At 40.3% G+C, this 20,241-nt stretch overlaps 2 protein-coding genes across 3 annotated transcripts in view; one reads left to right on the top strand and one right to left on the bottom strand.

Annotated features, from left to right (window-relative positions):
* The window catches only part of atp11b (ATPase phospholipid transporting 11B), a 56,974-nt gene extending 51,659 nt beyond the window's left edge, over positions 1-5,315 (top strand). For both annotated transcript variants that reach the window (XR_010929208.1, XM_067596305.1), the window contains exon 30: positions 227-5,315. Coding sequence is in view for 1 of the 2 variants with exons in the window: in XM_067596305.1 (XP_067452406.1) it covers positions 227-308 (82 nt within the window). In the remaining variant the exon portion in view is untranslated. The remainder of the gene's footprint in view (positions 1-226) is intronic.
* Positions 5,316-6,658: 1,343 nt separating this feature from the next.
* Positions 6,659-19,942, bottom strand: mccc1 (methylcrotonyl-CoA carboxylase subunit). The gene is made up of 19 exons (XM_067596306.1): positions 19,668-19,942; positions 17,720-17,763; positions 16,714-16,853; positions 16,454-16,549; positions 16,110-16,231; positions 15,823-15,970; positions 15,572-15,693; positions 15,347-15,458; positions 14,465-14,546; positions 14,248-14,375; positions 13,879-14,062; positions 12,942-13,051; positions 12,559-12,775; positions 12,357-12,443; positions 11,418-11,467; positions 10,803-10,940; positions 10,104-10,211; positions 8,511-8,582; positions 6,659-8,387 (listed from the first exon to the last, which is right to left on the bottom strand). Exons 1-19 carry the CDS (start codon positions 19,721-19,723, stop codon positions 8,253-8,255), a joined length of 2,151 nt encoding a protein of 716 aa, XP_067452407.1. The 5' UTR covers positions 19,724-19,942; the 3' UTR covers positions 6,659-8,252.
* Positions 19,943-20,241: the final 299 nt, after the last annotated feature.

The following is a 20,241-nucleotide window of genomic DNA, read 5'->3' as shown; positions in this document are numbered from 1 at the left end:
CATCACATTTATTATCAACGCTTCACTTCTCCATTCTTCATTTTTCTCTGCTTCTTCCAGCCTGGTTGTGAAGGTTGTAATCACAAAACTTTGGACGGCAGTGTGTTAGCTTGTGATTGTCTAGCCCCACTATCCCCCCCCCTCCCTCCCCTCAACCACAGACACTTTATCACAGAAACACCCCCCCTCAGCCTCCTAACCCTCAGTCACTGCTACCTGTTTTCAGGTCTTGGAGCGACACAGAGAACTTCTACTCCAACGATCGTAGCATCCTGACGCTGTCGCCCATCGAGGCCACCCACTGCTGAATCCCAGGGCAACTGACTGTAACACGCACAGAGCCGGGGAAAGCTGCTACTTCCGCTATGAGTCATAATCACAACCCCCCCCCCGCCACCATTTTATAAACCTTCTTTACTTAAAACTCAATGCATTCTCAGCTGGATGCAAAGCTGACTTAAACAGCTGTCGCATCATATGAAACCAAAGGACTCAGGCTCAGTGCTGCGGGTCGCTTTATCCTTCAGCAATTCGTGTCCCAGAGTGAATAAATTCTTGTCAGAAAAGTGGAGGACATGTAATGAGAGCTGCGACATGAGGAGAAATGAAACGCGTAGTGCGGAGCCAGTTAGCGCAGCATGAAGCAGACATCTGTGGAGCCGCTACTACTGTAGAGAGATCCGGATCTTTCAGCATCAAATGATCAGACGTCTGCTGCAGTTATCTAAGAACATCTTATTCAAGTTCAGTACCTTTTACAAGCGTCTTTAAAGAAGACATGAGACACACACTGTGCTCTGAGATCAGCCCTGGTACATGAACTTGCAGCTATTTTTCATTTTCAGTACAGCTGCCAAACTTATTTTTTCTTGCAACTGATGTTAAACCGACTGTAGGTCTTTCATATCCGTAGACACCGAATCTGAACGCAGATTCCTGACTGTCTGGTCTTTTTGCTGTAGCTAACGTCAGGAGTCGGTCCCGCTCGAAGCATCGCAGCCCGAGGACTGCCACCTAACCGAGCTGGTTCCAACACCTGAACACAGGACTGAGGTTGTTTGTAGACACCAGCTACCAAGACTTTCAATGTAGCACCGAGACAGAAGCTCAGCGACATTAAGACTTACATCTCAGAGGCTCGCAGCTGAGGCCTTCCATCACGTCGCTTCCATAAAATACAATCTTTTCTGCTACAGACCTCCTCCAACCCTGCATATCTCTGAGCTGTCAGCCCCGCTGCACCTTCATTTCTCATTCAAGACGGAAAGGGAAAAAAAGCTCGACCACCCACAGTCCTGTAGCATCCAGAACCCTGCTGCTGATCCAGCACAGCTCTGCAAATGTTTTGTTTTTTTTTCCTCCTTCAGACCTACAGTACTCCCCGAGATACTGTATGTGGAGCTTCATCTCTACCGTGGTACCAAAGACCAAAGGATTCAGACTGGAGATTAAAAGATGTATTTTTGTGCCTGATTGTACAGAAGCTTATATTGTTGTTTAGACTAATTATCATTGTTCGCGCTGCTTTCTCGTCTGACTGTTCAGGCCTCTGTCTCCCCTGGTGTGTCGCTCTGAAAGGAGGCCGGACAGGGTCTGTTTATAAAGCCATACATTTTCAAGAAGTTATATTATTGATAGATTATTGAAGGTACTGTAAATAGAAGCTGTTTGAGCCCGTTGTTACTTTGTGTACCCCTTGAATGCCTTTTTTTCACTCAGCCGAGTCACTAAAAGCATCTCAGCGTTAAAGGCCGTGATGCTCAGGGAATATTTTGAGGTAATGAAAGCTGAAAAATTGGACCTAATCAGGTTTAATAACATCAATGTGAACAGAAAACCGAGGTAGAATCATCCATCTCAGTTGCCTAAAAATATTTCCTGTCTATCTAATCAGATAATGGTACAATTATTTTATTTCAGTGAGACAAAAATGGCTTTTAATGGCTAGATGCTTTCTGTGAATCACGGCTGATGCATGTCGACCCAGACAGCAGAATGTTTCTATCTTTAGAGATAAATATTATCAGACAAATACGGTTCAGCTTCAAAAAGACAAAAAGAAAAGCAGAGAGTTTGCACAAGTCACATATCAAAAAAAATCACTTTTTTTTTTGTTTTGTTTCTCAAATCATTGTCACCATCGAAACCATGTGAACCATGTTTTTGCTGTTACGTTGTTCTTGCCATGTGTGTTTCTATCCACCTGTTGATGAAGTGTGTGTGTGTGTGTGTTGGTGTGTTTCTCTGTATGGCAGCCACGTCGGTTAATAATGGCGGTACAGACAGTACGTAGTTTCGTTGTGAGTTTCTGTTGCCCGCAGGTCAGTTTTCTCTTTAAATACTTGGTACGCTCCTTCTTCTTCCAAAAAAAAAGTCAACAGAGTTGATCTGAGGAAGATTTGTTACGGTTCTTATTTTTTTGAGTTGTGGGGCATTTAGGAGACTCCAGAAGGTGACTGACAGCTGACAGAAGTTTAGGTAGAAACCCTTTAAGACAACCGTTTTAAACTTGACATCAACCACCACTCCACCGGTACATGCCTCAGCTCACACGGGGAACACAAAGAGTCATAGGATGTTTCTGTTTCTACGGTTACAGTTTGAAGATCTAATCGGTGTCCCTCAGCAGCTTGAAATCAGTCAGTAATATTCCTGTCATGTGTTGATTATTCTTGATGTTTATTTTCAAAATGGTACAGCTGTTTGATGCAAACCTGGGCCTGTTATATCCTCTCTGTTCTCACAGGTGCAACTGATGATGACATTGTCTATTACTGCGGTACTTTTTTTTTTCCCCCCCTGCTATAATATGTTATACATTTCTTACATATCAATATCTCAGTGTGTCCTGTAAATGGCCTGAATGCAGCCATGAGGTTTGATATCCATTTAGCTATTTTTTTGTTTGTTTGTTTGAGCTGAAAGAAGGCCTGAAACAAACAGGATGTCATTATGTTACAACAACCCAGCAGATAACGATCATATCATCACACCGTTGTTGGAAACCCAAATCATCAGTTGCTCGTAAGCTCCTTACACCGCAGTCACACAGGAATTTGTAACCATTTGACCTCATATCTACTATTAAACTTCCTACTCGGATACACCTGTGATATGTACTTGAATTAAGAAAACTCCATCAGTTTTATATAAGGTTTAAAGTTTAAAGGTCAGTTTAAAGCTTTATAATAAAGTTTGAGAAAGTAACCCTGGTGATGTGACAGATGTCACTTTGACATTAAACTTTTATTATTAATTTAGTTCATGGACTTTGAAAGATAAGGGCATTGAGGCAGTGAAGGTCTTAGAAAAGATGCTGTTGAGTTGCATTATGGGAACTGTAGGATCAGCATTGTTGGAGCTTGAGTCATGCCAGGGACTGTAAGTTGGGATATCAGGGCACCTGCTGCTTTAATTTTGAAGTCCCCCAACTTTATGGAAGTGCAATACTAAATCCAGGAGTACCTCTTTAATTCCTTGAAGAAATTGTCAAACTTGATACAGCAGAAGCCGAAACAGACTGACTTTAAGTCCTTAATATGGGTCAAAAACACTGAATCCTACAATTCCCATAATGCAGTTCAGCGCTGTCTTTCATAAGACCATCCATGCCTCGTAACTCCACAGTACTTCCTGTTAATCATTTTAATACTGGAGCCCAAGCTGATTATGACCCTGATGACATCACTAAGGTTATTGTTTCAAATCTCCTCCAGAGCCTCAAATTACATTATACAGCTATAAAATGAATAACTTGATATTTATGGGATATTGATACATTTTATGAAATGGAAACAAATAGTTCAAACTGATTGTAAGTATTTTACTTCTTCGCTTGTGCTCACAGACCCAAAATGTTTATTGTGACATAAGTAAAGCCTACGAATAGATACTAACAAAATGTAAAGACCCAGCCTGTTTATAAAGATAACACAAATATGAGACGAGTACTAATGATGTGCTAAAAAAATCATTCACCGAGTTAAAAATACAACAAAATACCTAGAAAAAAAACAAATAAATCATAACGGAGGACAAAGATATCGATGAAAACCTTCACATTTTAGCAATTTTTGTTTCAAAATGTCCTTTTTCCGAAGTCTGTTGTAAGACTCGGTGATGAAAAGACTTTTTTTTTTAAACCTTTGGAATGAAAGTTTAGCTGCAATAAACTCTGATGAGCAAAGTTTAAAAACGTTAAAGGATCGATTCACAATTTCACGATCGTATATCGGATCATTTTGAACATTTCGGGTCTGTGCTGATAGTGAAAACTAAAAAGTACCATCCAGTCAGTTTCAATTCAAAGCAGACAATAAAAACAACATATATAATATACACATGTAAATGCAGTTCTGTAATTGCACTTTATCCAGACTGTCTATCCAGGTGCAGATATATATTTTTCAGTATCAAATGTAATTGAGGCCCAAGTGGCACGAGAGTTATCTTTTTACTGCTGTTATACAGTATATGCAGAAAACAGATGCTATGTTGTTTTTTTGTGTTTTTTTTTTTTTTTTCCTTTTAAGATCAGATGTGATGTAAATAACCAGGACCTGGTTCTCCAAAAGCATCGCAGCACTGACGTCACCTGAACTCCGTTACGAGTGAGCCGTGGGGGGGGGGTTTGGATACGAGGGGTATTTCTAGAAGCAGGAGATTACTCAGCCAAGTAGTTAAAAAAGAATGACTTGATCATCACGTCGTCCACCTGAGGCACTATCCAAATTTAATGGATTCTTTAAAAAGATCACCTGCATCTGGAAATACTGGTCAAAATTTAAGTGTGTAAAAATGATATTTGACCTAAGTTGTGATCCTGAACTGCTCAATTAAAGAAATTGATCATCATTATTTAACATCAATTATAAATAAACTTAACTTTCCTCAAAAAGAAAAAAACGTGTAGAGACGGTGACAGATGAAGTCATTGCAGAGATGCTCTTGGAAAGCCGAGCCTCGGTGTGCACGCTCGAATCAAATTAAGGTTTCCTTGATCAAATCAGCTAAAAACAGAACTCTAAATTAAAATGTCAACCAATCAGTTTCCGCAGCAGAATGTCCTGTGACTCAGCATCGGCCGGCCCAGACACGAGGCTGCTGCGGGATCATGTCGGTTTGTTGAAATTATTTTCCTCTCGTCGAGTAAATCACCTCACTAGACGATAAATAACACACCGCCATCACTCTTCTGTTGACTGATATCTGTTGCTGTGTCTGTCTGTCCTCCCTCCTCCTGTCTGTAAATCTGTCTTATAGCTGTTTATGAAAATGCAGTTCTATTTACGAAATAAAAGACAATTTTTAAGAAACTGGGTTTTTTTTAAAAAAGTGAGAGTTCTTTCACGTCACTGCTCTTTAAATGCAATTTCTGGGAAGCAGACAGTAACTGACCAGAACTAAACAAAAACAACAGCGACTGAAAAACAACTCAGGAGAAATCTCCGGTGGAGTTAATGAGGGAGAAAATAGGCAATTATGACCTAATAGCAGGCAGATAGCAGCAATTAATACAGTAGATCAACTCAGTGTCTCTCAGTCTTACATGACTGTCTGAGGATTACATTATATAAAGAGTTCAATTAAAGTTTAAAGGTTGACTCGAGGCCTGACGGCAGGTTTTTTTTGTTTTTTTTACTATTTCAACTCTTAAAATGATTCATTTTAATTAACAACAATTTTGATGATCAATTCAAGTCACTTGTCAAGTAAAACTGTCAAACATTCTCTTGTTCCAGCTTCTCAAATGTGAGGATTTACTGTTTTTCTCTGTTTTGTAAAAAAAAATTGTATATCTTTGGCTTTTGGACTGTTTGTAAGACAAAAACCTGCAATAAGAAGTCGTCATCTTGAGCTCTGGGATATTCTGAATAAATACAGCAGGACTGTCTTCTTTTATCCCGACCAACAGTCCACAACCCGACAATATTCAGTTTACTGTCATAGAGGACTAAAGATAATACACGCAGTAAATCTGCATTAAATAGATGCTGAGTTTTAATTATTTATTGGAATATTTCACAATCTCATGATTATACTTGTATACTTGCTTAGCCTGTATTCATTTATTTCATAATGCCTTGTTTATTTAATAAATAATAAAAAACACTTTGGGTGTGCATACCTGGAAATTGTGATTTTTCAACTATTTTATGACATTTTATTGACAAACTGCTTATTTGGTTAATTTATCAATCAACAGATTCATTTATAATAAAAAAATGGTTGCAGTCCTGATTATAAACTAGCCGGCCGGTTTGTTGCAGCTCCTTTTTAAACTCATTCAGCTGCCTCTTCGGGTCCCGTGAGGCTGCAAAGACAAAGATTTACCTGCTGAGCTGCGGAGCTTGATTAGATCTTCAGTTAGTAACAGCTCTCCTTATTTCATTTCCATTTACTTTTAGTTGTGCACTGGGAGTTTTCACACACACCACATTAAAAAGGTGCTGCGCAGCCTCACAGGTGTTTTCAGTTATTCTGGCTGATTACACCTCCAAGGTGAAGCGGGTCAGAGCTGTGCTATTACATGACAAAGCTTTCCTGTCCGAACAGCTGCAACAAAACAAAAGTAGGAGGGTGGGGGGGAGATGTCAATAAAGCTCAGCCTGTACACACACACACACACACACACGAAAACAGGTCCCATTGGCCAACAGAAGTAACTAAAAAGTTTAATCTCTCTTTAAAAAGTGAAATTTAAAAACACAACCTGCCTCCAAACACTTTCAAGTTCATCAAATAAGACATAAAGCTGTTTATACTTTGACAAAAGTTTATTACAGTATCTGACCACTCCAATATCTTCTTATTTTTTTTAAAAAATCATCTGGTTTTACATCTACAAAATAAGCCTGGAGATGAACAAGTGTTTAAATGATCAGTTTTAGTCTACAAGGCCTCGTAGCACACGGTTAGTAAGAGGACAGTGATCAGCAGAAACAGGTCATGTGTCGAGACCGTGTGAATAAATCACTCGGACTGACGGTGGATTTACACAGAAGCAAACCATCTGTTAAAAGCCCTTCGTGACTGACGTTTAATTCTTGAAGGGTCGTTTGAAATCAGGGCACAAAAACACTGAAAATAGGGACTTTAACTTTGTATAAGAATAATCTGATCTAAAGGTCGTTCTGGAGTGTTTTTTTCTACCTCCGTGATTCAAAAGGCCTCTTTTTTTTCTCAGCGCTGCATTTAGCTACAGACACGTCATGATTAACACAGGGTTAAACTAGAACCGCTGCTTTAATAAGTGCAAGAACATGTCATGGGGGGAAGAGAGGATGGAAGAGTTTGGGGTCAGTCTGGAAGGACAGAAGGTGTGGACTGTTTTCAGTTTTTAATCAATTAGCAAAAACAGTTCAAATACTAGAAGGTTTCCTGATATATACAAGTGGAGGGAGAGCTTAACTTCACTGAAAATGTAAAAAATCACCGAGCTTGAAGGCGCCTGTGTTTTACTGGACAGTCACGATAAATTCCTGCAGTTTTTTTTTCCCCCCCAGACGGAGCAATAAACAAACCAGTAATGCAATACGTGGGGCTGAGAATTCTCACATAAATACTGAATGAGAGGGTTTTTCCCTCCTTGATTTATCAGTAACTATTCCTATAACCCTCTATGGCATAATTCAGCAAGAACTATGTCTTGTTTATCACTTATCATCCCACCTACTAAGCATCTTCTGCCTCAAATTTGCTGACAAACTTCACTGTGTAAAAAAAAGAGTATTTCACAGTGTATCCATAAGGACTGAAATGCATGATACTAAACAGAAGAGATAAGGTACCCAACACCCCTGACATAAACCAACACAGAGAAGGGAAACAGATTCAATGATAACTGCAAAAACAAACACACAATAAAGAAAAGCAGAAACAGATAATAGTTGAATCAACATAAAAGGCAGTTGTCTGTTGTGTGAAAGGCAACGTTAGAGATCTTAGTGGAGGAAACACTTTTTTATGACCGTTTCTACGAGAGCTTTTCCAACCCAGTAACATTTCAGGTCACTCTAGCTGTTTCGGACCTTCTTAAAATGCGTTTTGGGGTCCCCAGGATGAAAGTATCCGTCTCATCCCTTCCAGACTGAGCCAGACTCAACAGCTGATTCTGGTCCTGACTCACATTTTGAGAAATATGAATCAGGCGCTGGATGCCGACACCACCTATTCAGTCACAGTAACTCGTTCTGGCTCTCTCTCGTACCTGCCGCTGTGATTTGTGGGTTTGATTGTGTGTTAGATTGGGATTACTGGCCGCCGTCCCCGTTAGCCTCCCCTTCTTCTTCTTCCAGTTCCACCAGAGGAGCGTGGCGGTTGGCCTGAGAGCCCTCGCTGAAGAAAACCTTCTTGATCACGCCTGACTTTGGCGCCCGGATCGTGTGCTGCGTAGACGACAAAAACAAGCGATGGATCAACCTCAGACGCTCAGAGAGTGTAACTACGTTAGAGACGGACTGGTGGTTAAAAGGTCGCGATATGTGTGTGTGTGTGCAGGAGCGCCTCACCTCCATCTTCATGGCGATCATGACCATCAGCGGGTCTCCGACACTGACTTTGTCTCCTGCTTTCACCAGCACCTGAACACACCACAAACACAACAGACTTGATGATCTAGAGTTGTTTCAGTCTTTGTGCTTCTCAGGAATAAATATCATCGCTCATAACGTCACTCAAGGATAACGAGCTTAGCTTAATCACGGCGTTATTGTTTCTTTATTAGACTGCTGTAAAAATTCTCTGCGGCTCGTTCAAAAGCCTGGCAGCCGGTCTGCTCTTATCACTACTGTTTCAGTCTCATTACGCTGGCTGCCAGGATGTTTTAGATAAACAATAATACAGTCAGGAGGTGTCCTCGTAGAATAAAATGAGAGACAAGGTAGAGACGATGTGAAGCACGGCGGCGTTTCTTTTAACGGGGTCGATTCTTTCGTGTTTATAGCGTCGACACTTAACTGTCACTGAAAGGTTAAGCTGTGCTCAAATCATTTTTAAAGAAGGGGAAAGGAAGTTAACTGGATATATAGAGGGAAGTAAAAGCATCAGGTATGTGTAGTTTGAAGGACGGGTTCACATTAGATGCTCATATGAAAACTGAAACAGGTTTAACTTGCTGTTCATACTGACTATAAGATCCCTTCTAATGAGCTTTCAATGGAAGTGATGGGGGATGAAATACAGTTTTGTTCTGTGTAAAAATGTAGTTAAAAGTTATCTCAGGTTAGTGCGAGGCTTCAGCAGTCAGAGTTGTCAAATCAACTAGATATTTTTCAACGTTTCAGTACAAAATTTTTAGTAAAAACCTGTGTTTCCGTGGTGACGTGTGGAGTGAATGTTACACAAAGAAGAAATTTACGCTAAAGAGACTTTCTAAGTTTGGAAGATACATGATTTGTCTAAATCAGACTGCTGAGGCCTCATATTAGTTTATACATTTCTACACAGAAGATGATTGTGGATATTGTCCCCCATCACTTATATTGGAAGCATGTTAAGAACAGATCTGGTCGGTATGAACAGATTACAGCGAGCGAAACCTCTTTCAAGGCTCATATGAGCACCTGACTTTTGTTTAAAGAAAATTTTAACCTTGCAGGTAATAAAACTAACTGCAGCAGAACTTTCATTAGTCATGGTATAAACACAGTAATCCTGCTTTGTGTTATGGTTCATAGTGTTGTCTTGCTGAGCCCCAACATACAGTATATAAATGAAGCCTGACTGTACTTCACAGTGTCTCTAATCATCTGTCGTCAGTTTTGAAGTTGAAACTCTTTTAGCTCAGCAACTTTTTTTATTCTACCTTCTGTGCAGCACTTTGTAATTTACTCTGTCGACTCTTACTTGCAACAATGTCAGTATCTGACATCTGAAAATAATTTATTTTTCTGTAAATGTTGAGTCAACAGCCCTCTAATGTTGTATCTTGAATTCCTGTTTAAACCAGGATATTTCAAATGGTGATTTAATTTCTCTCAACTTAAGACATTTCCTCCAGAAAAATGTGTGACGACTAGTTTGGCATTAAAAAAAAAAAAAAAAAAAAAATCAATTCATGTCACTGCCAACTTGAATTCATAACGTGGTGAAACCGAACTCACCTTCTCTATGGTTCCAGTCATGGGGGCCACCGCTCCACCCTGAGCCCCGGAGCCACTCACACCGGCCAGATACTTTGGCACCGGAACAGACACCTCGGAGCTCCCCTCCTGCAGAGAAGACGTAAAGATGTCAAAAACGGAGCCGACACTTAATTGAGAGCTGAGGTAAAAGGGTTCAAACGGGCTTTAATTTCCCCTGATGTCAGACGTTGAGTGTTTATCACCGGTTTTAGCAGATGATGGATGCTAAAGACTGGAGATACAGACGGTTTCCGCGGCGACAGGTGAAGTGTAGTTATCTTTAAATCAACTGTGTGGATTTACAGCTTTGTACTAAATCCTTTATTTTGCCAAATTAACCTGCAATACTTTGGCTGTAAACAATAAATACAAGACAATAAACCTACGAGAATAATAATAAATCTACATGACAAGCTTTTACAACACTATGAAGTGTTTATCATTTCAATCACACGCCAACAAAATAATAATAAATCACTAATTTCTCCTTCTTGTGACTTTAAACTGCACATAAGTATTAAAACCCCTGTGTGATGATGTCCTTGGCTGAGTGGATGTAGATGAGATGTAGGGAAAACAGATGCGAGGCCTCCGTCATATCTGCATCTAATTTACATTTAGGTCACCCGTGCATGCAGCGTCTTTGTTGTTGACAGTGGCGGTGCAGCGAGGACGTACCGTGGAGAACAGGTGCACCGTGTTGTCCAGGATCACCAGTTTGGGACGAGACTTCACTCCGTTAACGGAGCAGTGCAGGAACGAAGCTCCGCCCTCCGTCTCCACCTCCCCGGTCACATGGTACGCCTCCTCACCGACCTGAGAGAACAAAAACGGTTACGGTTAGTGTGAAGAAAACGGATCTGAACTACAGTTTCACCTCCTGTTGTTACTCTTATCAATGAGATTATTACTGAAATATGATCAATATTCATACTGTGACTATTACTACTGTTAATACTATTACTGTATGTCTAGAACTCCACATACTGTTGGAGAGCTTGTCTTTGAATCCATGTGTAATAAATGCATCATCAATCATAAGGGATCATTTTTATTTAGATGTTTTTATTATTTCTATTTTGTTTCATATTCAAAACCAAAATTTTATGTAAATTATTTTGCACTTTGAGCTGCATTGTATGTATGAAAGGTGCTGTACAACTACATTTATTATTATTATATTATTATTATACAAAAATCTCATAAGCTGATATATAAAAACTGATTTGGGTTCTTCAAAATCAATTTAGTGCCTTATCAATAATATTGTGTAAACTTTTTTTTCTAGCTCACCTGCATAGTGTAGCTTCCATCTTTGTTGTATGTGACGACCACGTCGACTTCTAAAAGACAAAGAAATGTTTTAAAACAGGTTTGTGATTCATAAACGAGGTAGAAAGGAAGCAAACGAGAGGAAACCAGGAAGAAACTTGACGCTGATGTTTCAGCTGAGCGTTATCGTGATCATCAGACTGACGCCGCAGCAGCAGCAGCAGCAGGACTTATTTTTGGCCTTGCAGTGACAATTTTAATAAGAACATTGAATAATGAATAGGAGTTCATTAACGGACTGTCACAAAGCAGACCGGCCTTAAATTTAATTATTCAAACAGTCATTAAATGAATCAGATCCGCTGTTCTGACCTGCTGCTGTTTCAAACTAACACAATATATCACTTCTTCAACTGATTTAACACACGATGGAGCTGTCGTTACGTCTTCCTCTAAAGACATGACTCCATGTTTGGAGAATATTAAAATCTCACATGATCCTGTTTACCTGCCAAAACTGACGGCTCTAAAAGAACAGACTGATTCAAACTGGCTCGACAGAAGATGAATCCTAAACTATTTCGTTAAAGCGAAACATTCATTGGTTTCAGCTTCTTAAATTTGAAGATTTGCTACTTTTATTTTTTTTAATTATTTAGGTTTTGGACTGTTAGTTGGACAAAACAAGCAATTTGAAGATGTCACCTGAGGCTCTGGGAAACTAATGGACATTTTTCTCTCCTTTTTCACATTTTCTGAATAAACGAGCTCAATCTGACATATGATCTAAAGGCTCTGGTTAGAGGCTGACAGTGTCGGTCTGTCAACTTTAACTATTGGTACTTATTGACAAAAAAAGTTTCTCAGCTGTTCCAGCACTTGTGATTTGACTTTTCTTCCTCCTCCCTGCAGTGCTGTACACCAGAGGGCAGCAAAGACAGAACAGCATGTTATACTTACTCTTGTCTCCCAGCTGCAGCTTCATGTTTCTGTTAAACTGTATGTTGTTTCTCCAGCCGCTGCTGGAGCCAAACGGGGAAAAGGGATCTGGAAATCACACACACACACACATACACTTAAGAGTATTTCTTTTTTCAGCTCAAATGTGCGCTATAAATCATGTGTCATCATCACACCGGAGATGACCGTCTTCTCTCCTCACCGGTGGAGATCTGTGTGAAGTCCTGTGTGTGTCTCCTCTCCTGCAGCAGCAGGCCCAGGGCTGCCTGGCAGATCGTTGTCCCAGAGGGAGCCCTGGGTGCGGGGAAGAGGTCGGCGTAGTGCTGAGGGATGAAGCTGGTGGTCACGTTTCCTGCCTCGAACTCCGGGTGACCCGAGAGACTCAGCAGAAAGTCTATGTTAGTGTTCAGACCCACGATCTGAGAGCAGCAGCAGCAGCAGAGAGGACGGAGAGGATGCAAAGAAAAGTGAACACAAAGAAACATGACTTCTGGGGATTCAAGTGACAATTAACTAATAATTAATATTAACAAGTTAATTATTTTGCAAGTATGACATGTAAAGCATCATTTGAGCGTGTCTTACGTTGTACTGCCGTAAACAGTAGCGCAGCTTCTTTAAGGCAGCGGATCGGTCTTCTCCCCACACCACAAGCTTAGCGATCATCGGATCATAATGAGCAGACACCTCGTCCCCTGAAAACAAAGAAACAATATAAAATACAGTAGAGGTTCAATAATTGTTCATCGATTAGTTGATTTAAAAAAAAAAAAAAGAAAACAATCTGCAACTATTCATCATTTCATTTTTCAAGCAGAAGTACCAAACATTTGTTGGTTTCTCAGATGTGAGGATTTGCTGCTTTTCTCTGTTTTATATTATTGTAAATGTTAATGTCTTTGTGTTTTTGACTGTTGGTCGGACAAAACAAGACATTTAAACGAGTTACCTTTGATTCAGAGAAACTGGGACGAGTGTTTTTCGTGACTTTCTGGCGTTTCATAGACTAAACGATGAATCTTTAATGAAAATTATTGTTATTTGGAGCCTTAAAATACACACAGATGTACAAACATACTGGCAGCCACAGTGTTCCCAGTGATTCACCTTCTATTTATCCATCCTTTATAGTTCAAACTCTCTCCCAATAAATCAGATCAAGTTTATTTGCTAGTTATTTCTTGTGATTGGATAATCTTTATATTAATGTCTTGTGTATATTAATGGTTTTTTTTGGATTGGAGAGGACTTGCGTGGGCACCTTTGACGTGCCCATTCATGTAGTTTTATTACTGTATTTTATTTTACTGTGATGTCTTAATTGTACAAACAAATCGGATCTCAAGGACAACAGAGAGAGAAGCAAATGAGAGGAGACCAGTCAGTGTTGTAGAAGCACTCTTCCTGTTGTTTCTGCTCCCTGATCTCTTATCCATCAGTCATTGATTTCATGTGGTTTTACTTGAAGTCTGTCTTGTGTTTTGTTTATTTCATCTCTGTGAGTTGGATCTGGACATCCTACCTTCTCTGACTCCGGTCTCTATGCGTGTGTGTTGGTCCGGTGGAGGGGTGGAGAGATGCAGCAGAGGCCCCGCCCCTGGCAGGAAGTCATTATTTGGATCCTCGGCATAGATACGAGCTTCGAACGAATGTCCGTTCAAGATGATGTCATCCTGGAGCAGAGGCAGGCGCTCCCCTGCTGCCACCTGGAGGAGAGCAGGCCGAGAAGAGATTTTAACTTAACTAAAATCCAAACTCGCTGCTGGCAAAAAGATAACTACTGTTCACTGTCTTTCTCTCTGTATGCCTCCATACCACTACCTCTTGCGCTTGGCTTGAACGGTAATAACTAAGAACACCTTTACTCTTCTGCTTTTTCTCCGTCCCTCACCCTGAGCTGCCACTCCACCAGGTCTGTTCCAGTGATCATCTCAGAGACGGGATGCTCCACCTGCAGCCTGGTGTTCATCTCCATGAAGTAGAAGTTATGCTGGGCGTCCATTATAAACTCTACCGTACCTACAGAAAAAAAATCAAGAAAGAAAATACTGTTTTTTTAGGATGTGGGGCACTGGGGTCAGGTATGTAGGTGTGTGTTTATGCCTCACCTGCCCCGACATAGTTAACAGCTTTAGCTGCTCTGACTGCTGCTTCTCCAAGTTTCCTCCGAACTTCAGGACTAATGCCAGGCTGAAAAACACAAACATTAAGAGACACAGTGAAAACAATGAAAAACAAACACATTCAAGTGATTAGAGCCCTAATAGTCCAGTTTCACAGTGTGCATCCACATTCTTATGTAACATTTATATTGTAGTGCTAAACGGTAGACAGAGAAGATTTCTTACTTTCTTGTGTCTACTTACTAAGAGCTTTTTTTTTCTAAATGAACATTTTGGGGTTTGAGAGAAGCACTTAAGATGCAAATATTAGTTTTCCCAGCTGCCTGTTTGGACTCACTCACACTGGGAGACATGTTTGATAAAAAAGGCGGCAAATCTTTTTAAGACATCGTTTTCTAACTTTCTATTGTTGAAAATGTTAAATTAACTTTATTATTATCCTAGAGGGAAACCGGTTTGCAGTGTGGGCACAAAACTTAATATACACAATAAAAACATACACAATAAGAAGAAAAAACAATCAGCAGGCGGTCCGAGACACAGTCCACACCTGGCGTACATCATTAATAAACATCACACAGAACTAGACAGCACCGTCCTGCAGCGCTTATGATGTACAAAGATTCTACTACTAGTGTTTGGACCACAAAGACACAAAGCAGCACAGAAATATACACAATACTTTCTACTATACAGCATTAACTGCACTGCTGAGAGTACGTGATCCTGAGTTTACACATGACATCAGGCACCATTTAGCTAGTTGTTTCAACTGTGAGTATTTTTCATGATGGCAAATGGCCAACTCTGTCACAAAGATACAAACTCTAATGAAATTCTTTCAGACATACACATGGACACACTCACCCCTGGTGCTTCCTCTATGATCTTCTGATGTCTCCTTTGGACGCTGCAGTCTCTCTCAAACAGATAGACAGCGTTACCGTGAGAGTCCCCGAACACCTGAACCTCCACGTGTCTGCAGCGGCGTGGAGACAGAGAGAGAAATAAAAGAACAAAGTTATCTTTTTTATGTCACAAAGATAACGAGTTGGCGGACTGATTGGTAATATCTGAGTGAACGAGTGTTACCTGGGATCCTCTACAAACTTCTCAACCAGCATGACGTCATCGTTGAAGGATTTTCTGGCCTCTCGTCTCGCCGACTCCAACTGCTCTATGAAGTCTGAGTCTGACCGTGCAATACGCATCCCCTGAGCGTGCGCGCGCACACACACACACACACACACACACACACACACGTTATTACATTACGTTATGTTATTTTGTATTTGCTGAAGTTACTTTGTTAAAGTTATTTAGGTTTTTCCACGTCGTCTCACCTTCCCTCCTCCTCCGCGGACCGCCTTGATCATCACAGGGTAGCCGATCTTGGCAGCCTCTGCTTGCAGCCTCTCGTCTGATTGGTCCTCTCCATGGTAACCACCAATGATTGGCACCCCGGCAGCTGACATGATGTGTTTGGAAGTGCTGGAAAAGAAGGCAAAACAATAAATCAATTGCCAAATATGATATTTTTCACAGTGGATGAAGCTGATTTCATGATTTTCATATCAACTTAAATATATATGTGTGTGTGTGTGTGTGTGTGTGTGTGTGTGTGTGTTACCTCTTAATGCCCATGTCTCGGATGGCAGAGGAAGGTGGTCCAACGAAGATGATGCCTTCCTGTTTACACGCCTCTGCAAACTCTGTGTTTTCTGACAGGAATCCATATCCAGGGTGGACCGCCTACACACACACACACACACACACACACACACAAAATTACTAAAACATCAGGTGTAACAATGTCAAAATCTCCTGTCAACACTGTCTAGGAAGGATGGCTCGACATGACGTTGATGATAACGAAACATGACTTAAAGAATTCTCCTTTTAGCAGGATTAATAGCAGATGACAACATAACTTCTTTCCTAAAAGCTTTCAACATCAAGTACATGATTACTTACATGTGATCCAGACTTCTTGGCCACCTCCAAAACTTTCTCCATGGAGAGGTAACTCTGCTGGGAGGGTGGAGGCCCGATGTGGTAGGCTTCATCTGCCTACAAAACAACCAAAGCGAAACAGAACATTTACAACTGAACGTACAGCAACTGTAGATAAAGCAAAGTTCAATAAACTATCAATGGCTAGTTTTAGAAAAATGTCTCATTGTGTTCACTAAAGCAGTTGCACAGAGAGTAGAAGAAAATACACAGCATCTCACCATGGCCACATGCATGGAGTGTCTGTCTGCGTCACTGTACACAGCCACAGAGCGGACGCCCATCTTCTTGGCGGAGCGCATCACACGACAGGCGATCTCTCCTCGATTGGCTATCAGCACCTTCTCTATCCTCCCCACCCCTGGAACAGGAAACAGCAGACACAATGTCTTTTATTTTAATGTTCTTTAAATGAAAACTTAAGATTAAGTCTGGTACTATGTTGTAGTAAATTGTAGCTACATACAGTATTACCATCGACATTTTTCAAGCATCACTCTCCCAAATTAAGTTGTACTTCCTTATATGCAAAAGAAGCATACTGAACATAAATAAAGACAGATATTTAAAGAAAGATCATATTTAAGTCACCCGCAGTCTATAATGAAGCTGTTATTTAAAGCATTGACAGTGTTGTTCCACTATTATGTCTTACATGAGTCCATATTTTTCACATGTAACAGAAACTTTAGTAACTCATTTAAATTACAGTTTACTCATAATTCAGTTGTTAAACATACACTGAGTAAACGATAACATGATGTAAAGTACTGCGCAAATGTTTTAGGCACTTTAGATGTTTAGATTCTTATCCATCACGCAACACCTTCACAGAGGCGTCTGATTGGTCCAAAATTTATTCTGCTGCATGACAACGACCCCAAACATACAGCCAGAGTCATAAAGAATTGTCGTCAGCTACAAGCAGAACAAGGAGTCCCGTGTGCAGGTGTGCAGAGGATTACTGGTGCTGTTGTACTGAACTTTGTATGAAGTTAATTGATAAATAAAAACTATTAATGGCATCATTTTTGAAAGTGTCCTCACTTTACTTTTAGAGCTTAAAACTTTTGCATAATACAATTCTGCTGCAAGTCTCATAGATGATAATAATATTGAATTATTACCCAAACCCTAAGCCAAACTGTTTCATTTCATTTAGAGTTTTGCATATAACGGAGAAATTTGTGTTATGATAATATGGCGAGAAGCAATTTCATAACTCACCTCCCGAAATAAGCCTCACGCTTTTTTTGGTCCATGACAGTTTTCTGAGGAGAGGAGAGAAATGTTAACAACTTGCAGACAATTCATTTCTACATGTGAAGGGCAGAGCAGATGCTGATGAACCGACTGTATCGGCGGCAGGGTTAAAGGAAAAGTTCACAATTGGAAAGTCTGTCTTAAAACAACAGTCAGGTGTCCATATAAATGCTGAAGGAGGTTTTCCTCGCTGTAATCTTCCTCCTGTTCATACTGGTTATTAAAAGATCCCCTTCAAATGTGCTTTCAGTGTAAGTGATGGAGGCCAAAATCCACAGTGTGTCCACACAGTTATTTTGTGCAAAAAATGGATTTAAAAGTTTATCTGAAGTTTATATGAGGCTTCAGCAGTCTGAGTTAATCATATCAAGTGGATATCTGACACCTTTACAGTCTTTTTAGCATCAAACTCCCTCTTTGTGTTTCCCCGTTGAGCTGCAGTGGAAGTATAGCAACAAAAAGAGGGACTTTGGCACTAAAAAGACTAACGTTGAAAGACTTCTACTTGATTTGACTCATTTGGACAGCTGATATTCATATTAGCTTCAGTCACTGGCAACCACATTCCCCGGTTCACCCGAGGACAAAAAAATACAGCAAAAAGGCCCTCTAAGTTGCCCCCACAGTAAAGCAAACATGATAAAATGCCTTCTAAGGTGCCAGCACAGAGGAAAAAACATCTGCCTTAGCAATGAGTAAATCAGGATACGGCCCTATAGAGTGCCTCTGTATGTGACAATCTGGAATGAAGTGCCCTCATGGGTGCCCTGTCAGTGGAGAAAAGTGTGATAGTGCCCTGTAATGAACCCCCACAAGCGAGAACACATGATGTGCCCTATAAGTTGTCCTTGTATTGTGGAGAGGTTCTGTATGGGTGCCCTTCTAGTAAGAGAAAAATAAAATTTAAAAAAAAGGAAAAAGTGCCATTTAGGGTGCCCTGAAGTCTATCATACTGAAGTGCAGAATTGGGTGCCTTTTCAATGGAAAAAAAACAAAAACAAACAATTAAGTGCCTCTAGGGTGCCCCCAAGTGTGAGAAAACATGATGCCATGACGAGTGCCCTTTTAATGAACAAAAAACAGTGTCCTATAGGAAAAACACAATGAAGTGAAGAGTATATTCTGAATCACCCTATGAAATGTTAATCTTAATTAGGGATGTAGCATGTATGCTAACATGCATCGCTGTTCTCTGCCCACTGAATGTATCAGGTGCCCTTCATATTTTTTCTGCCCCTTGCCTCAGACAGTCTGAGTCCGCCACTGTCTCCAGATAAACTTTTAAACACATTTTTGCACAGAAGGAGCATTATGAATGCAAGTGCATTATGAAGGGATCTTCTAATGGTTAGTATGGACAGGAAAAATGATTACAGCAAGAAAAAAACCCTGTTTCAATATTCATTTGAGCTCCTGACTGCTGTTTTAAGACTGACTTGAAAAACTGTGAACCTATCCTTTAATTTCTGAAACCATGTTTACAGACACTATGACGGAATAGCCAGCCTAAGTGACTGAATTAATTAATTTTACCAAATGAAAACTGGTTAGCACAGGTGTGTATAAAACATTAGCCACGTTAGCTGTCAGTCTGCTACCTTTATTTAACCTTGCTCAGTTATTATCTGATCCAGCCGCTCGAAAAAAAAAAGATAAAACATTTCATCTACACGTTGATGTTGAGTGGAAAAATAACGTGACTTTGTTCAAGTCAGCAATCACGAGCACCGGCAGATCATTTACAATCTTCGCTCAGACTTAAAATAACGTTAACATTGGTCGGCTTGCAAACTTGATAGCTGGTTAAGCTAACGGACGCTAAGTAGCGAAGTGGTGAAAGATAAGGTCGGCGGGGGGGGCAGCGTGTGTCATACATGATCAATGCAGTCATGTAACACTTTCATGTACTCACTGTGTAAATATCCTCAAACCCTGCAGAGTTGGGAAACTCAGGATAACAGCAGCCATAGCTACCAGCTGCTGCAGCTAGCTGACTGCTAACTGATTGACTGACCTGCTGAGGAGGAAAAAAAAGCGAAGTGGTAATTTTCTAAACAGCTCATATAAACTTTATTTCTTCGTCAACTGAAGCAAACAACTAAACGTACAAAAACGAGATATTTAGGCACCTAAAAAAAACACATTCGCACTCATAAACTCTACCACACACTAATAGATATATATATGTATAAAATCTCGGTGTGCTAGTTTTGACCTTTACAAGGACTCGTAGGGTCGACAACCAATAAGAGAAGGCGATATGGAGGTGGGGGAGGAAGCTGCAGTTACTGCGCATGACCAGCAGAGGGAAGTGTTTCTCTGTTAAACAGCTGGTGAATTACAGAAATGAGACTGAAAAATATACACTAAACAACTATACCGGCTTCATTATATAATATTTTTGAATTATGTTTTAACTTTGCAATTAAAAAAGTACAGATATTTGGTAATGAGTAGAGGAATCTCCTCACATATACATACATATG

The sequence above is a fragment of the Thunnus thynnus genome, chromosome 8, assembly GCF_963924715.1.
Source record: "Thunnus thynnus chromosome 8, fThuThy2.1, whole genome shotgun sequence".
In the NCBI taxonomy this organism is placed as follows: Eukaryota; Metazoa; Chordata; class Actinopteri; order Scombriformes; family Scombridae; genus Thunnus; species Thunnus thynnus.
The sequence above is the reverse complement of the archived record's forward strand: the minus strand, read 5'-3'. Positions and strand labels throughout refer to the sequence as shown.